The 17,770-nt window shown below is 30.8% G+C and overlaps 1 protein-coding gene across 1 annotated transcript; it reads left to right on the forward strand.

Moving 5' to 3' along the window:
* Positions 1-737: 737 nt before the first annotated feature.
* On the forward strand, positions 738-12,137 carry LOC112093398 (the record flags this gene model as incomplete). Its single annotated transcript, XM_024171722.1, has 18 exons — positions 738-901; positions 1,031-1,177; positions 1,379-1,607; positions 1,748-1,750; positions 2,040-2,110; positions 3,323-3,415; positions 3,561-3,678; positions 4,410-4,472; positions 4,555-4,587; positions 8,845-9,008; positions 9,147-9,293; positions 9,724-9,952; positions 10,366-10,436; positions 11,058-11,150; positions 11,295-11,412; positions 11,691-11,753; positions 11,836-11,868; positions 11,972-12,137. Coding segments are annotated over 18 exons (1,914 nt in total), but the record flags the coding sequence as incomplete, so codon positions are not given.
* Positions 12,138-17,770: the final 5,633 nt, after the last annotated feature.

Below are 17,770 nucleotides of genomic sequence, written 5' to 3' on the forward strand. Positions count from 1 at the left end.
GTGATTTGCAAGAAGGCACGGGATTATGGTCCGTTTCCCTTTTAGGATGTTGTTGAGGGGCTTGCTTGCAGAACCATTTTTCAGCCTTTTTCTTAGGTTTTTCTTAAAAGAATTTTTCATTAGTTAGGTTCTTATGGGTCTTTAGTCGTTAATCTCTGGGTGCAGGTGCTCTTTTTCCCCTTTCTAGGTTTTTTTTTTGGATTTTACTAAAATGGTTTTTCTGAGGCCTATTATAGTTGATTTTCAAAAGTGGCGTCCCGGTTTAGCCTTTCGGTGCCAGTTTATTGTTTGAGATTTTTTTTTTTTGTTTTTTTTTTGGGTTTTACTAAAATGGTTTTTCTGAGGCCTATTATAGTTGATTTTCAAAAGTGGCGTCCCGGTTTAGCCTTTTGGTGCCAGTTTATTGTTTGGGATTTTTTTTTTTAGTTGTCACGCTGTATTTCTCCCCCGTTTAGAACTTATGATGTTTTTTTCTTATTTTCATTAATAAGAATTTGAAGTAGGTGCTTAACAGGAGACAAGATTTTTAAGACGTTCCAACCTAGTTGGGATATTCTGATCTTCCTTGATGCTACTTGCTCCTTCTCACCATTTATTAAAAAAAAAGAAAAAGTGTGATATAATTAACTCTTATGATTTTTTTGGCTAACGAAAAGAATTACTCTTTTGATTTGGTTACCTGTGTTTGTTGGTCAAATTAGTTTCAATTCAAATTATAAATTGAACTAATGTTTTAGGCACAAGCTAAACTTGAGTTTGGTGGTTCCAATCCGGTACTCGACAAACATGAACCTGAATCAGCTGTTCCAAATTCGGTATTTGTCAAAGCTTCACGTTTTGGATCTATTTGCTATAAATTCATAAGGCCCTACGCAATGATTCAAGTAATTATAGCATCCATGTAAGTAATACAAGAAACTGATTTGCAATACAAGACATAGACTTCTTTCTCAAATCAAGTAGGACATGCTAAACCTTATATGTTCTCTCTTTCTCTCTCTCCCTCTCTCTCTCTCTCTCTCTTTTGCAGCTGTTTGTTTGCGAGAGTTTTGGTCGAGAATCCACAATTGTTTAAATGGTCTCTGTTGTTTAAGGCAATCCCTGGCCTAATTGCTATAATACATGCACATGTTTATAATTTTGGCATTAATCAGATTTTTGATGCCGATATTGACAGGTATACTCCTTTTATATATATATATCCACATATGCTGACGATTATATTAGAAACCAATTATAATCAAAGTGCTATTTCTTTTTTTCAAAATTAGTACCTGCAAAAGATGTCTTAATATACTTTTATTTGTTCTATTTTATTTTTCAGAACTGGTCGCAAAGAACCTTTTAGCTTATTTGTTTTTATGCGTTATGTTTTCAGGATAAACAAACCTTATTTGCCCATACCTTCAGGAGATCTTTCACTAAAACAAGCTTGGTTTTTGATGATATTTTCTGTACTTAGTGGCCTATTGATTTTGCGAGTGATGAATGCCGACCTAATCACTACTTCTTTCTATTGCTTTGGTATTTTATTGGCTACCTTGTATAATGCCCCTCCGTTTCGATTCAAGGGATCTCCAGTCGCCACAATTATTACGATTCCATTGGTATTTTCATTTTCTTTCAATTCTCTGATTCTTGCAATGAAATTTTGCTTCTAATTTATTAATTTTATTAGGTCGTTGGAAATTTTGTTTCTAAAATGCATTTATATTCAATTTCAAAAATTAAATTTGGGATCAATTAGAATGTAAGATTTCATCTCATTAATTCTGTTTATGACTACAGGACACCTTGTGAGTCCGAAATCGAGAAGCATGAAATTGCTTATCGTGCTGTGTTGTGCTAGCATATAGAACAACTACAAGATACTTTTTGAAGTCATTCTTTTTCTATGTTTTATTTATGGCATATTAAATTCTTTCTTTTGCTATAATATATTTTGCACAGTATATGAAAACACAGTGCTGTTTGTTTATTATATATCTTTCTTGCGGGGAAAAATGATAATTTGTATAACAAAATCAAGTCTCATGCAGACTACTATCATTAACAATATTGGTGTACTTTACGCCACCATGACTTCCCTTAGACTTCCATTCTGGTGGAGGTACGTTGAACAATAATTTTTTATTTTTTTTTTGCAGCTTATGGTTTCATTCTTCTCTTTTCTCGTATCCTTGAACTCTCGCCCCCCCAAAAAAAAAAACGTTTCAAATATATGTTACTTTCATCTCCATAAATATCCATAATTGATAACTTAGAATATACATAATAATTCATATATTTATATATATATATATATGCACACACACACACACACACACATATATATATATATATAGTTTAAGTAGTTGCATGCGTTTTGAGGGACAATACTACGTTTAATCAATTCAGCCACATCAAACACTTTTTGTTGGTAGCTGGCTTGAAAATTATATAATTTGGAATACAGTTAAAATTCCACTTCCAATTTTCATTATAATATATAAGGTTATTTTAATATTTATCTATCAATAAATATAATAAGTTATTAATCTGACGATGATAATAAATTGAGTGGTTCATCAGAAAAAATTGATCATATCTAGTAGAGAATTTGATTCTTATCAAGTCACGTCATTAAATTTTTATATTTAATAAGTAACCACTATAAAAACATAAAAACATAACTATTGAAAACTTGTCTATGTATATAGATGTATATGTTTGTGTGTGTATATTAACGTAAAAGATCAGAGGACAACTGGTCTCTTAATTATATATGTATTGTGTTTTTTATATTAAAATAAAATTTCTTTTAAAATAATTTGTAGTAGTTGGGTATAATGTATATATAATTTATTGGTTTTTATTCTGTTAAATCTCAAGATATTGTTGCGTAATATTGGAGATGTCGTATGACAGGCTTTTTTGTTTTTGTTTTTTTGGTAAGATGTCCTGTGACAGGCTTGGTAATGAGTGAGATTTCTTAGTAGACGTTTGGTTTATAGATTCAGAATTATTTTTATTTTATGTGTATTTTTTGTGAGAGAAAAACACTATAGAAAATAATGAATCATGATTCAAAATCAATGACGAATATAGGAAATAAATATCCCCTTAATTATAACAGTGGCATTTGACGGTCAACAAGAAATGATCTCATAGAAATTAGCCTTCAACATTTTCTTTATAGAAAACTAAAATAATTAATTCCATTGATTATGCAATTTTATATTACTATAAACCTACTACTTTTGCTATTTCATGAGCTAATGCATACACATATGAATTCAACATTTATAGAAATCTCATGTTTGCCTCTCATTTTCGTCTACAGTCCTCAAATTATTTTCATCACTATCTTTGGTACATTATTTTTCGCGGTCACTTGCATCATAAAAGATATCTCGGATGTGGAAGGTGACATGAAGTAAGTTTCATATATATGGGGCATATTCTAACGAACTTTAATTCTCAAAGTTTATATATATATATATATATATGACACTTTTTAATCCAAAAAGTGTTATAGCTTGAATATGTATTATCTTTTAAAATAATATTCAACATTATAGGCATAACATTCGAACATTCGCGGCAACATTCGGATCTAAAAATATGGCATTACTTGGCATGGGAATTTTATTAGTAAACTATATTGGTGCTATTGGAGTTGCTATCTTTATGCCTCAGGTAATTTTAATTCTTCGTCTTCAAAGACACATAGTTTTTTTAATTTTTTTTTTTTTTAGATATTTGCATAAGGATCCTAATTTATTAAAGATGCCTCCATTTGTTTCTCTGTTTATTTTTGTAACTCACTGATTTATCAAGGTAAGTTATCTGTCATTCAAGCAATTGATCAATTTAGTCTTTATAAATCTGTTAAAGTGATGAAGTAACCAGAATACCAGTTGTTAGGACAAAACACACCTCTATACTCACCTAGTAGAAAAATAAACTAAAACAAAAATAACTAAAAAAAGATAAGACAAAGATTTAAGTGGTTAGAAAAAATTTCCTGCGTCCACGAGAGAGGAAGAAAAATACACTAACAATTTCAGAATTACACACTCAGCAAACTCTCTCACTTTTTCTCTCTACCCAAAACCCTTTACACACGCTTTGTCTATCTCTCTTCTCACTTTTCTCTCTTTCTCTTAAAAGTACACACTCTTTACTCAAAAACATAAAATTGTTAATTTCTTAAAATTAATTTGAGTCACTTATCCAACAGTAAATCACTAACAATCTATGCAAAAATAATAATAAAAAAAAGACATAAAAAAATAAAAATGAATATTTATATGCATTAAAAAATTTAGAATTTATGGAAGTCTTTTTCTTTTCCCCTTTGCTAGTATTATTTATGTGAAGCTAAGAATTGAACAATAAGTTTATGTTTTTTCATCTACTATTTACAGGCTTTCAAACGTCGTGTGATGTTGTCTGCTCACTCAATCTCTGCATTGTGGTTACTTTTTCAGGTTTGTCATATATACATAAATCACGCAAAAATAAAATACAAATAAAACTCTCATACATCTTTAATTTCTTATTTTCTTTCAGGCCAAAAAGTTGGACAAAGCAAATTATGGCAAGGTACTTAATTGCATATAAATATACATTTCGACTCAAATACATGTTCTCTTAGTGAGTAGTAAACTATTTGTATTGATCCAACTTTAATTTGATTATGTCTGCAGGAAGCGAGTGCAAATTTTTATCAATTTATTTGGAAGCTTCTAACATTAGAATTTCTCTTATTTCCTTTTATATAGTAAATTAGTTGCAAGCTTATTGTATGTTTTTCCACATCAACCATGGTCTGGTTGGGGAATAAAGTGATTTATTTATTATATTATTAAGATGTTATCGTCTTTTTATTTTTTTTAGCATAGGCAGTCAAAACAGATGTGTGTGTGTATATATATATATATATATATATATATGTGTGGGTGTGTGTGTGTGTCTGTGTAAATACACTTGTAAATCTCATAAATTTACTAAGTGAAGAGGTAAGTAAAGACACAATACTAGAGATAATATTGATCTTACCAAGGCAAAATATGCTTGGGTAATATCACACATAAGCGTTGGGAAAATTCTTCTCTTACGACCATAGTTAAAGAACATATTAAGTGGTACTTTAGATGTTGTTCATAACGTGGCAATTCGTGTTGGCAGGTCGTGTTCGTATTGTGTTGACCTCCTCAGCTGACACGGTTAGGCCTGATACGAACACGACTCGTTTATTATTCGTGTCGAAATACAAAACCCAAACACGACCTGTATATTGACGGGTTGGCACGACACAACATGACTAACCTGCTTATTAAACAGGTCGTAAACGTGTCATGTCAACCTGTTGATTACTTGCCAACCTGTTTATAAAATGGGTGATAAATGAGTCATGTTAACCTATTTCTGAACCTATTTTTGAACATGTTTATAAAATGGGTGATAAACGGGCCATGTTAACATATTTCTGAACCAATTTTTGAACCTATTTATAAAATGGGTGATAAAATATGTTTCTCAACTTGTTTGTACTTAAAGATTTGTTTTTCAACCTATTTAACATGCTGAAGAGACATTAAATAATCTAAGTTCAAAAGTAAAACAAACACATAAAACTCTCCCATAAATTAGAAAACAAACATACATGATTAATCATTAAACAGTTAAATAATTTGTTGTAGTGGGGGGAGTCCCATCATCAGGTACAACAGAAGTTGATCCCTGTGAGAAAGGTTCCTCATCTTTCAATGAAAAGTTAAAGATGTCTTGTGTGAGATCCTCCACCTCTTCATTGAAATCTACACGAAAAAATATATTTATACATACAAGTTAGTTCAAAATCAAGTTAGAAAATATGAATAAATTATATTAGTTTGAAATCACCTTTGTCATCATATAACGAATCTCGGGTACAATCAAGTGACTCTAAACTTTTGAGTTCAGCTTTCTCTTTCTTTTTAGGAGTTGCTCGCCTTGAGTTTCGGTATTAAAACTTGATCCATCAATCTCTTCAATATCAACGTCCACACTTTGAGATTCAATGGACTCAAGACCAATTTTCATTGTGTTAAATTAACCTACAGAAAAGAAAACATTAGTTCAATAGTTCAATAGCTTATGCTTGGCACTTTAACTTTGTCCACACGAGAGGTTCAAAGGTTACGGAATGAGGTACATTTTTGTGGAGCTTAGTATTCTGATTGTGTATTGTTATGAACAACTTGTTTATTGCATAACTACCAAAAACTTGTTTAGTGCATAACTACCAAAAACTTGTTTATTGCATAACTACCAAAGACTTGTTTATTGCATAATTTTTGTTTTGGGTTTGCATTTTACTGCTCTCCCGCTTTTTTTCCCTCATGCAATCATTGACTTATTCATTTTGGTACTTCTGAAACTTTTGTTCTTTATTCTTTTAGAATCTTGTTCCAAGCTATGAATCTATGATAGTAGTCTGCTACACTATAATGGTTCAAGTAACTAGACATTTAATAGTTAACATGGTGGGGATGCGGTTTATAGGTCCGGAAGAAAACATTTATAATTTTTAGTTTTGAAGTATACGTGTTATGTTATGTTACTAGTAGGTTCTAGCAAAAATCCCAAATGTAATAAAAAATATCTTAATTTGTATACAACGAGGAAGAAGGCATACGTCAAAATGTGGAAATCATGTTTACTAGCTTCGAAATTTAACTACAGAAATATGCAAAGTCAATTATTTAAATTTACTAGCCATCCATTAATTTATACAAATGATAAGATTTTTTATATTTTTCCTCGGTCATTATTCTTATCTTAATTTGTATACAACGTGTAAGAAGGCGTCAAAATGTTGAATTGTTTACTGGCTTCGAATACTACAGAATATATGCACAATCAATTGTTTTAAATTTACTAGCCATTCATTATTTTATGCAAATGATTAGATTTTTATATATTTTAATTTCTTCGGTCATTATTCTTATCTTAATTTGTATACAACGAGTAAGAAGGCGCCAAAATATTGAATTGTTTACTAGCTTCGAATACTACAGAATATATGCACAGTCAATTGATTTAAATTTACTAGCCATCCCAATTCTTTGAAAAAACAATAATAAAAAAACGAAAATCCTTTTTCTTTTTTGACGATCCACTCTGCAGTACTTTTTTCTCAATATTTATATTATGCGTGCTAGTTGATTACTAAAACCAAAAGAATTTCCATATACAGTCATAGTTAAAGCCGCCAACAGCGACCAGACGTCATGATCATGTTGCAAGAAGGAAACTAATTTTATATGCTATGTGGAAAAGAAAATTTCGTAGAAAATGCAGGACAATTAGTAGACTTGTCGAAGAATGGAATTAGTCTGTCGCCAGAAATTTATTTCGTTTCAAGACAAACACATGTGAAAGAATGGAATTAGTCTGTCGCCAGAAATTTATTTCGTTCGTTTCTAGACAAACACATGTGAAAGAATGGAATTAGTCTGTCGCCAGAAATTTATTTCGTTTCTAGACAAACACATGTGAAAGAATGGAAATAATCTCTCTTGCCGGGAAGTTTTTTTAGGCAGGGTGTAAACTGAGAAGGGCGTGAAGGAAGGGAATTGAATAGAACATTGAGACTTTTATACATGTTTGATTAGATTAGATTAAATTAGATAGACTTGATGTTAGATTAGATAAGATTATATATATTTTTTTCCCATGTTTTTTTTATGACTATTTGACATTTGCTTTCCTTAAAATTTGATCATACTGCTTTTGCATATTATGTGCTGCTTCGTATGTTTAAGTACTCTTATCTCTTCCATTGTAAAGGTGTTTAGATGACTTTTCCGCTATTGGCATGCTGTAATCACAGAAGAATATTATTAACTGTATCATTGACAAGTAGACATGGCATGATCCTATAAATATCGAAGTGCTTGCAAAATTTGTTGTTAACACTTTTCATTCGCTTTTGTCCATTTTTGCATGGTTGTTTTAGTTAACAATATTCATATGGAGCTCACAATCTCTCACTTTTCCCTTAGAGTACCAACTATTAATATCTCTCAGCATAGCAAGGCTTCCTATCATGTCAATACGTTGACACCAATTAAGGCCACAATCAAAGATACCAAATCTTCAACCTTTCCTATATTAATCAAATATTGTTTGCTTACATTTACTTCATCTATAATGAAGTGAATGCGGTATGATCCCTTGAACAATTTTAATGTTGGGGATATGGGACAAAAATAGACACATACATATATATTAAAAAAAGACCACTACTGACGGTATTATGCCTCTCATGGCCCTACCGAATATGGTTTTGGGTATAGGTAGACACTCTGAAAATAGTAGGTGACGTAAACATGAACGAGTTTTTTTTCTGTTTCACATGCGATTCTAATAAGGGGGGGAAAATAAGGCCCCGTTTATTTCGCCGATTCGAGTTTAGAATTCGAGTTTTGCTACAGTAAAAAACTCTCACAAATAATCACATTTAACTTTTTTGCTACAGTAAAAAGCTCTCACATAAAATCACATCTCAACTCGAATTAAAAACTCGAATCAGCGAACTAAACGGACCCACGTGTCTTTTCATCAAGATAAATTGATAGAGGTAATTCAGAAGTGTCACATCAGAGACAGTGTTACGGTTCATTTCCTTTGAGGGTGTTGTCAAGGGCTTTCTTGCAGAACTATTTCAGTGTTTTTACTAGTTCATTTCTTTTTTGATTGAAACGCAAATTTATTAGTTTATGTGTACTATACTTGTGATCTTATTATCAATATTATTAGTTCGTCAAATCAGTTTTTTTCGATTCATCTAATAAAGTGAACTGATGATTTTAGGCATCCGCTAAAGATGAATTTGCTGGGTCGGATTCAGGATTTGGCAAAGCTCAACCTGCATCAGCTAATTCAATTTCTGTTGTCGCAAAGGTTTTACATTTTGGATCTACTTGCTATAAATTCGTAAGGCCTTATGCAATGATTCAAGTAATTGTATCGTCCGTGTAAGTACACTTTTACAGAAAATCAACGATAGAGCGAAAAAAAAATATTGCAATATAAGAAATTAACTTATTTTTCTTTTAGTTCCAATTGCGTATGATGAGAGTTTACATAACTCTATAAGTTCTTGTTTTTGGCAGCTCTTTCTTTGCAAGAGTGTTGGCAGAGAACCCACAATTGTTTAAATGCTCTCTATTGTTAAAGGCATTCCCAGGCCTAATTGCTATGATTCTTGCGCACGTTTATTCTAATGGCATTAATCAGATTTTCGATGCTGATATCGATAGGTATGCTTTTTCTTTTATTTATATCAACACATCTTGACGTTTATATATTAAACAATCTGTTAAAATTAAACAGCAAATCTAAAGCAAATTAAATAATCATAAAACAAATCGCACTAATAATGGTTCCCAATATTTACCCATATTTGCAGGGTATGTATCCTACCATGTATACCAGCCTTAGAATTCTTGGTTAAAACTTTTCTTTTCTTTTGGTTAAAAGTTGTATAGACTTGGTTTTTGTTATTTCTGTTCATGGCGTTCATCTCCACGAATTTAATAACAATTAGTATCAATTTCGTATACTTTTTAAAATATATATATATACATATAGTGCATGCTTAATACTTAATTTTATTTGTTTTATTTTTTTCCCTGAATTGGTGACAAGAAACTTTTTAGCTTATTCTGCTTTTATGTCTGATATTTTCAGGGTGAACAAACCTTATTTACCTATACCTGCAGGGGAATTCTCATTAAAACAAGCATGGTTACTTATGATATTCTCTGTGCTTGCTGGTCAATTGATTTTGTGGGTGATGAAGGCCGATCCAATCACTTCTTCTCTATACTGGTTGGGTTATATATTGTCCACTATGTACTCTGCACCTCCGTTTAGATTCAAAGAATCTTCTGTTGCAACAACTATTTTGATTCCTTCGGTACTATTATTTTCTTTCATTCCTTTGAATATTGCAGTATAATTTTTTCTTGATATTTATAAATTCATAAGATCGTTTGAAATATAATGGTCCTATGAAATTTAGAAATTGCATGTAAGTATATATGATTTTATCACATTAAATTTTCTTTATGATCACATGACACCTTGTGAGTCAGAATTTTCGAGTATATCATTCTAGAATCATGAAATTGACTGCCATGCTAGCATATAGAACTAGTATATATACTTTGTGAAGTTAATGTTTTTCTGATTTCTATTTAGAGCATCTGAAATTCTCTCTTTGCCACTTGCGCGCAGTAGGGAAAAATATAGCGGTCCTAGTTTATTATGAATAAATCTTTTTTTGAGGGAAAAAATAATTTGTATAATAAAAGCACCTTAATTATGCAGCAAACTATCATTAACAATGTTGGTGTAATTTACACCACCATGGCTTCTCTTGGACTTCCATTCCGATTGAGGTACGTACATCACATATTTTTAAAATTTTCTATATTTTTGTCATGTTCTTTCTCCTTCAAATTAATTTAGTATATTATCTTACCAATTTATAAATCGTTAATCTTATAAAGATAAGATCATGCCATGATGGAGCCATAAAATTTTGTCCTTTATTCAAATATAATGTGATGGGCTCATGTTTTGATAATTTACTCAATCAATATATTAGTTTTCGCTTTTCTCAGAAATTCTTGTTGATTTGTTGTGGGATTTGTTTCGCCTTATGTTTCTATTTTTTCTCTTTTGAATTGTCCTTGAACACTTTGTAATTTTTTTTCACTAATGTTTAAAGGCCCGGAGCTTTGGGTAAAATGAGTTTCTGGATTGATCAATCTGTCTCCCTCTAAATGGTTGTTCGCAAGACCTTTTAGAAACTAGTCGGGTTTTGAATATGATATGAATGTGCATTATATATATATATATATGTATGTATGTATTTCTGAGAACTATGAATAGACAGATATAATAACTAATAGCCAAGCTAGAATGCATATAATCTAAATTCATTTATAGCTTACGTAGTTGTGTTTTTTTTCTTTTTTTTTAGAAACCTTATGTTTTGCTTTCAATTTGTTCTGCAGCCCCGCATTTGTTTTCATCCTTACCTTTAATACATTATTTTTCGTGGTTAATGTCATCATAAAAGATATTGAAGACGTTGAAGGGGACATGAAGTAAGTTTTCTATTCTATTTGTTTCATTGTACTTAACGAACTTAAAATGTCAATATTTTTTAATTGGTTAGCTTTTAATTTTGGAATGTATTTTAACTTGTATATATATATTCCAATCTTTTGAACAATGTTGAAACATTTTAGGCATAATATTCGAACATTTGCGGCAATATTCGGACCTAAGAATATAGTACTTCTTGGCACGGGAATTTTGTTGGTAAATTATATTGGTGCTATAGCAGCTGCCATTTTCATGCCTCAGGTAATTTTACTTTTTCATCGTTAAACTTTAAAGCTTAAAGATTAACTATATAGTTATTATTATTATTATTATCATTTTTTGGTACGCAACTTTCATAAATATCCTAATTAAATTTATAAGTTTTTTCCTTTGTTTTTCTATATATGTCTTGCAACTCATGATTTATTAGTTAGTATTGAACGCTCAAGTAAAGTAACTCAATGTTTTTCCATTCAAAATTTTTAAGTAGTTTTTGCTTCAACTCGTGCTTAATAATTTCTTTAATTTATTGTTTACAGGCTTTTAAGCGTCACGTAATGTTACCTGCTCATTTAATTCCTGCCTTGCAGTTACTTTTTCAGGTTTGTCTTACATATATAAATCGAGCAAAAACAAATTACATGTGAAAACTCTCTTACAACTTCTTTTCTTGTTTACTGTTAGGCCAAAATGTTGGATAAAGAAAATTATGCGAAGGTAACTATTTATAAATATATACTTCGACTCTAAATACATGTTGTCCCAGTAAGTAATGAACTATTTTTTATTGATCACAAATTTAATTTTACTGTATATGCAGGAAGCAAGCGCAAAATTTTATAAATTCCTTTGGAGGCTTCTTACATTAGAATTTCTCTCACTTCCTTTCATGTAGCACATTAATAGCAAGTTAGTCGTATGTTTTTCCTATATTGTGAGTTGTGTGTAATGCAGTTAAGATATTATTGTTTTCTATCTTTTCTGAATAAAAAGAGTCAAAACATATATTAATTGTAAATCTCATTAAATACAACGATTGATATAACAATCAATCTATTATTACAAACAGTAATTAAGGTAAATTTTTTTTTACCGAATAGTACTAGCAGTATTGGCTACATTTGGCTAACTATTATGTGTTATGTGTCTTTATTATGATTGAAGATATCCCGCTATGTATTGGGGATCTGGTAAAAACTGATTCTTTACTTATTTAAATAAAAATCAGTCCATTATTCCTTTTAAAAACAAGGACCTAAATATGTATTGTAACAATTTAGTAAGGATACAGTTATAATTTTTCTTATATACTGAGGCACAGCAAGCTGAAATTTACGACTTAAGATCAATTTAGCAAAATTTAGTGGTAGTGGCTTACCAATAGGAATAGCTACAACAAATAATTAAAATAAATAATTATTAAATCTTACGATTATTCTCGGCAGATCATGCCCCAAGATATTGTTACATAATAACTTTACCATTGGGTTATTGAATATGTACTTTTCTATATACATAAGCAAATTGTGTTCATCCATTAGTTTTCAATTCGATTTTTTATCAACAATTGAGAGGGAAAAATTATTTACCTATACTTATTTACCTTTCATTCAAAGTAATACTTTTTAATTATTGAGGGAATAAAATAAATTTTTTCATTTGTTGTTTCAACCATCCGAATTGTTGTTTAAGATTCAAACCGTAGTTCAGGATTTAAATTGATGATTGTTAGAAGATAATTTAAGGACAATTCAAACCATTAACAATGGTTCAAACCCTTAGATTTTAAAATTCATTGCCACCCTTAAATTCTAACAATCTTAATTGTGTTTTACAGTGAAAACATTTTTTATTCTTCTTTTTTCTCTCTTCAATTAATTTCAAGCTTAAAAATATCATAACTTTTTTGTTTTAATTCCGATTGAGATAATTTTTTTAATATGTTCATAATAAAGAGATGAACAAAACCCCATCCATATTACATATTTTTAGATGTAATTAAAAATAAGATTTAATAAGATTTGTTATGAGACTCTAATAACAGTTTTCAACACTTTATTCATACAGAATTCGAATTTTATTCTCAATTCAAATTATAATTTATTTACATATCTAAATATCGGTTAGAATCACAATTCAATGTACCATAATTTAAATCATCACAATTCAAACCGAATCAATAATTTGAATCGTTAAACCAAACAAGGCCTATTGAAGTAGCAATAATAAACCAAAGGGCAACAACGTTCTAGCTTACGGACTCTTTTAGTAGAGATTTTGTTTTTGCTTTACCTGACGTGGCTTTCACACCTCCAAGTCTGTTAGTTTTAAACAGCAGATACAGAAAACTTCATATTCATGATGTCACTTTACCATTTCCTAAATGAACCAGCCATGGAAACCCGCCTCTATCTCTTCCTCTTACTCTCTACCTTCAACTCCGCCGCTTAATCCGTCGACGTCAACTACGGGACTTCATCGACAACCTCCTCCCGCTAACCCCTATCGCCACCCACGTCAAGACCTAAAACCACCATTGTTGACAATCTCCCCAAGACCCGAATCTCCGTCATCGTCGCCGTCACTGTCAGAAACGGCGATATTTTGTGCGTCACCAAGCACCCCACCACCCAGTCCTAGGTGGCCAACAACATCCTACACCTTTTACCCCAAAGCCATGTCTCCGATGACGGCCTCATCGTCGCCACTCCTAGACGAGCGAGCTCGTACTCAGGCGAGAAGAAGACCAATTCAACCCATATGCCACAAAGTTTTAGAAGCGGATCGCCGTTGTGTTTTTAATATCCATTAAGAAAGTAATCATAAAAAGATTGTAGACATATAAGATGAAAAGACATGTAATGTTTGATAAAATAATATAAAAAAAAACTGATCAATTTTTTCCCTATGGCCGTTTACCCTCTCCGTTAACCTCAATTAATTATAATTCATGTGTAAAATTTTTGGTAAGGTGTTGAAATCTCATTTAAGGGACAGCCACAACGGACAGCAAATGTGGACTCCTGAAGTGTGTTCTTTCCTTGATTTCTTATTTTTTGTTGGTCTTGTATTACATATTTAATTGTTGAGTTCTTGTATCTTTGAAGTTGGAGACTTGGAGCCTACTTTGGAATTGGTAATAAACGGTTAGCTCGGCTCGATGATGTTATCTCTCGTTATTGAATGCAATGCAATGGTTCGTCAGTGAGCGAGAATACTTTTTGGGTGCAGAAGAGGTAGTTTCCTCATCGTTTGATTTGCTTGCGTGTTAGAACTTCTGAGAATTGAAAACTATGTTATAAAGTTCCCGGTTTTTTTTTTTTTTTTTTTTCCTTCTTTTTGTCTTTAATGCATGTATATTTTTCTTACCTTCTCGGTGAGGTTCGTCATAATATGGCACATTTGTACACCATGGCTCGATAACAAACACAAGGTGCAAATTAGGATTTTATGAGTATATATGTTTGAATCTTGTTGTTATGAGTATATGTTTTATATTATTCTTTCTCAATTTGCTGCTGTCTGTGTCTTCCAGATGATTTTTTCTCATTTTGTTGCTGATAGCAGGCCAGCATGCATATCTTTCTTATTCACGTTTTCTTTCTTTCTAAATCGTATTCAAAGTTTGGTTGTGCTCTTTTTATATGTATTTCTAATTATTTTCTTTAATTTGTGTATTAAATAGCAGATATATATATATATATAGTTGCAATCCAACATATAGAGCATGAATATCTTATCAGTTTGTACCTTTGTGTATCTGAATCATACGAGATTTTATTATCATTACTTAAGTTATTTTAAAAAAGGATGATTGGTTTATTTCCAAGATTCAAACAATAGGACCGCTTAATTTTTGCATTGTGAAAGAGATGGAACTCCGTTTCTCTATTGTTAATGGCATTTTTAAATAGGTCTAATTACGTTTTTATACTACCACTTTGTCAATTTATCCGAATAATGTTTTTGAAAAATTTTTCTTGTCTTTTTTGATCTAAAATAGAAAGAAAGGATAAAACTACCGTTACATAATATATGAAAGACATTTTAAGCATGTAGAAAATATTCATACTATTCAAACAAAGCATGATTTCTTTTTGAGAAAAAAGAGCTTTTGGTACCTTGTAAAAAGGAATTCGAATTAAAACTGCACTGCGCAATTAGTTTGTGTCAAAAATAGATAATGATGAATGAGATTATGATGGATTCATCTGTGATTTCAAATTTTTTTTCCTTCTTTTGTAACGTCTTTCTCAGTCCTGTTCTTTGTCATTTTGATATCAATGCTCTGTCTCTTCTATGCCCCAAATTCAAGATTACCCTATAAATTAATTTATTTGATTAGAGCTCAAATTTAATGATTTCATTGTACATGATTTCCATTTTTTTCTTTTTTTCCCCTTTAAGTACACTGGTTGTTAATGCTCAAATTTACTCAACAACTGGGAATAGATAGGCAGCACAACTGTATGGTGGAAATATCTGTATACACAAGTTGATATACCCAAGAGTGCACAACATATGTATGTAATGTAATTAGTGCTTGCAATAATCAAACCTGAGCTATATTATTAATATGCTCAAGTTTCTTTTAAACAAATTTTTCTACTATTTGTGTGACTCTTTCTTATTTGTTGATACTACTAATTTCGTGTCTTGGACACTGCTTTTTTATTTATTTTAGTAGTATTTTGATTATCAAGTAATCAACCTGTCTTTATTTTTTGTTTTTGTTTTTCATCTTTATTGCAGATTGACTTTTTACTTGATTACATCTTTGAGATTGGATACACAAAAGGAACTTTGGGATTGATAGTACATATGTATTAATATTTTGATTATCACACTTTGGATAGTACATGATATAATCTAATATTTTGAGACCTTGAAATGCATGCATTAATAATATCTGTGAATATTTTGACACATCATGCAATTGCAAAATTTTTTCTTAGAATCAAAAGAAGTATGGGAAACTATGAGTCTTTCTTCTTAGAATCAAAGAACTATGAGAAACTATTGAGCAGACTCGCCCCAATAGAACCAAATATATATTCAATCAGGGTTAGTATAGGAAGCTTATCCAATTTAAGTTTTAGTCCTACACAGCAATTCATTTTTACCTCTCAAACCTTACAAAAGGTGGAAAAAAGCATAACAAGCAGCATGGAAGAGCCCCAGACTAGTAGCAAAAGAAAAGTGAAGCCATATGTACTTTCTAAATGAGTACTTAAACCACATTTTTTAAGATATATATATATATTAATAGGTCAAAATGATTTAATTACTCTATTATAAGCAATAAATTTGCTTTTGCTTCAAATTAATTTGAAATTTTCCCTAGAAGAAATAGGAGATTACACAGACACCTATATAATGACGTTTTAACAAAAATTATCGTTAAATGTGCTAAAAAAACACTTCACCAATACTTCTAAATTGGCACACAAAAGATGATAGTTTTTTGAAAATCATCGTTTAATATAGCACATTAGACAACAATTTTTTAGCACAAAGAGGACGGTTTTTAAAAAACCGTCCTCTAATATAGCACATCAGACGACAGTTTTTAAAAACCCATCGTCTAATGTTAAAAAATTTTGAGAGAAAGGCGGGCTTTTTCCCGCTCATTCTTTTTCTAAAAGTTTTGAAAGTTTTTATATCTCTTTTATGACTTCGAGTACTCTCCTATAAACTCTGAATTTTTCTCTTAAATTCCCCCATCTGATCTTTTAAGTTCTCTCTCTCCCTCAAAACTTACAAGTTTTTGTTTCAAAACTCATCTATTCTAGACTACTCTGCTAATATACACTCCTCCCTTTCTCAAACCGCCACGTCCGCAGCTATGCCCACACATTGTCAATCGTCATGACCTCGCCACCAAATCCGCCCCCACATCTTGATATTTTTGTTGGCCGCCGTAACCTGATACTCTCATAAGAACTCTGAATTTGTTCCGATTTATAGTTTTCTTTGTGTGTAAGTACTTTTATTATTAAATTTAGTAAAGAAACTTTGTTTGCGGGTTTTGAATATTTATATTACTTAATATTGATTACATATGACAAGCAGAATTTGTAACATGTTTTTTTTTTTTTTTTCTTAAGTTTTCTTGTGTGAGTTGTTTAAGGAAATATAATTTATGTTTTTAGAATTTGTGAATAACATTTGAAAAAATCGTTGTTTGAGAAAAGAATACGTTTTAGCTAAAATATTTTTCTAAAAATTTGTGGATTAATCTCACTGGTACCCTTAAATTTTGGGGTCTTTCTCACTTTGTCCTCTAAACTTTAAAAACTCCCACTTTGCTCCCTAAATATTAAATTGTTCCCACTTAACCCCTTTTATTATAATTTCTGTTAAAAACAGACCAAAAAAAAGGAGTTAAGTTTGACCATATGATTTTTATTTGTTTAGAATTCAAACAAAAAGACCACGTGACTGCATTACTTTATTTTATCTGTCTATTTTCAATAGAAATTACAACAGAAAGAGTTAAGTGAGAACAATTTAAAATTTAGAGAGCAAAGTGAGAGTTTTTAAAGTTCAAGGGGCGAACATTCAAAGACCTGAAAGTTCATAGGGCATCAATGTTAATATTCTAAAATAACTTTTTAAG

The sequence above is a fragment of the Morus notabilis genome, unplaced genomic scaffold (assembly GCF_000414095.1).
Source record: "Morus notabilis unplaced genomic scaffold, ASM41409v2 Scaffold31, whole genome shotgun sequence".
NCBI lineage: Eukaryota > Viridiplantae > Streptophyta > Magnoliopsida > Rosales > Moraceae > Morus > Morus notabilis.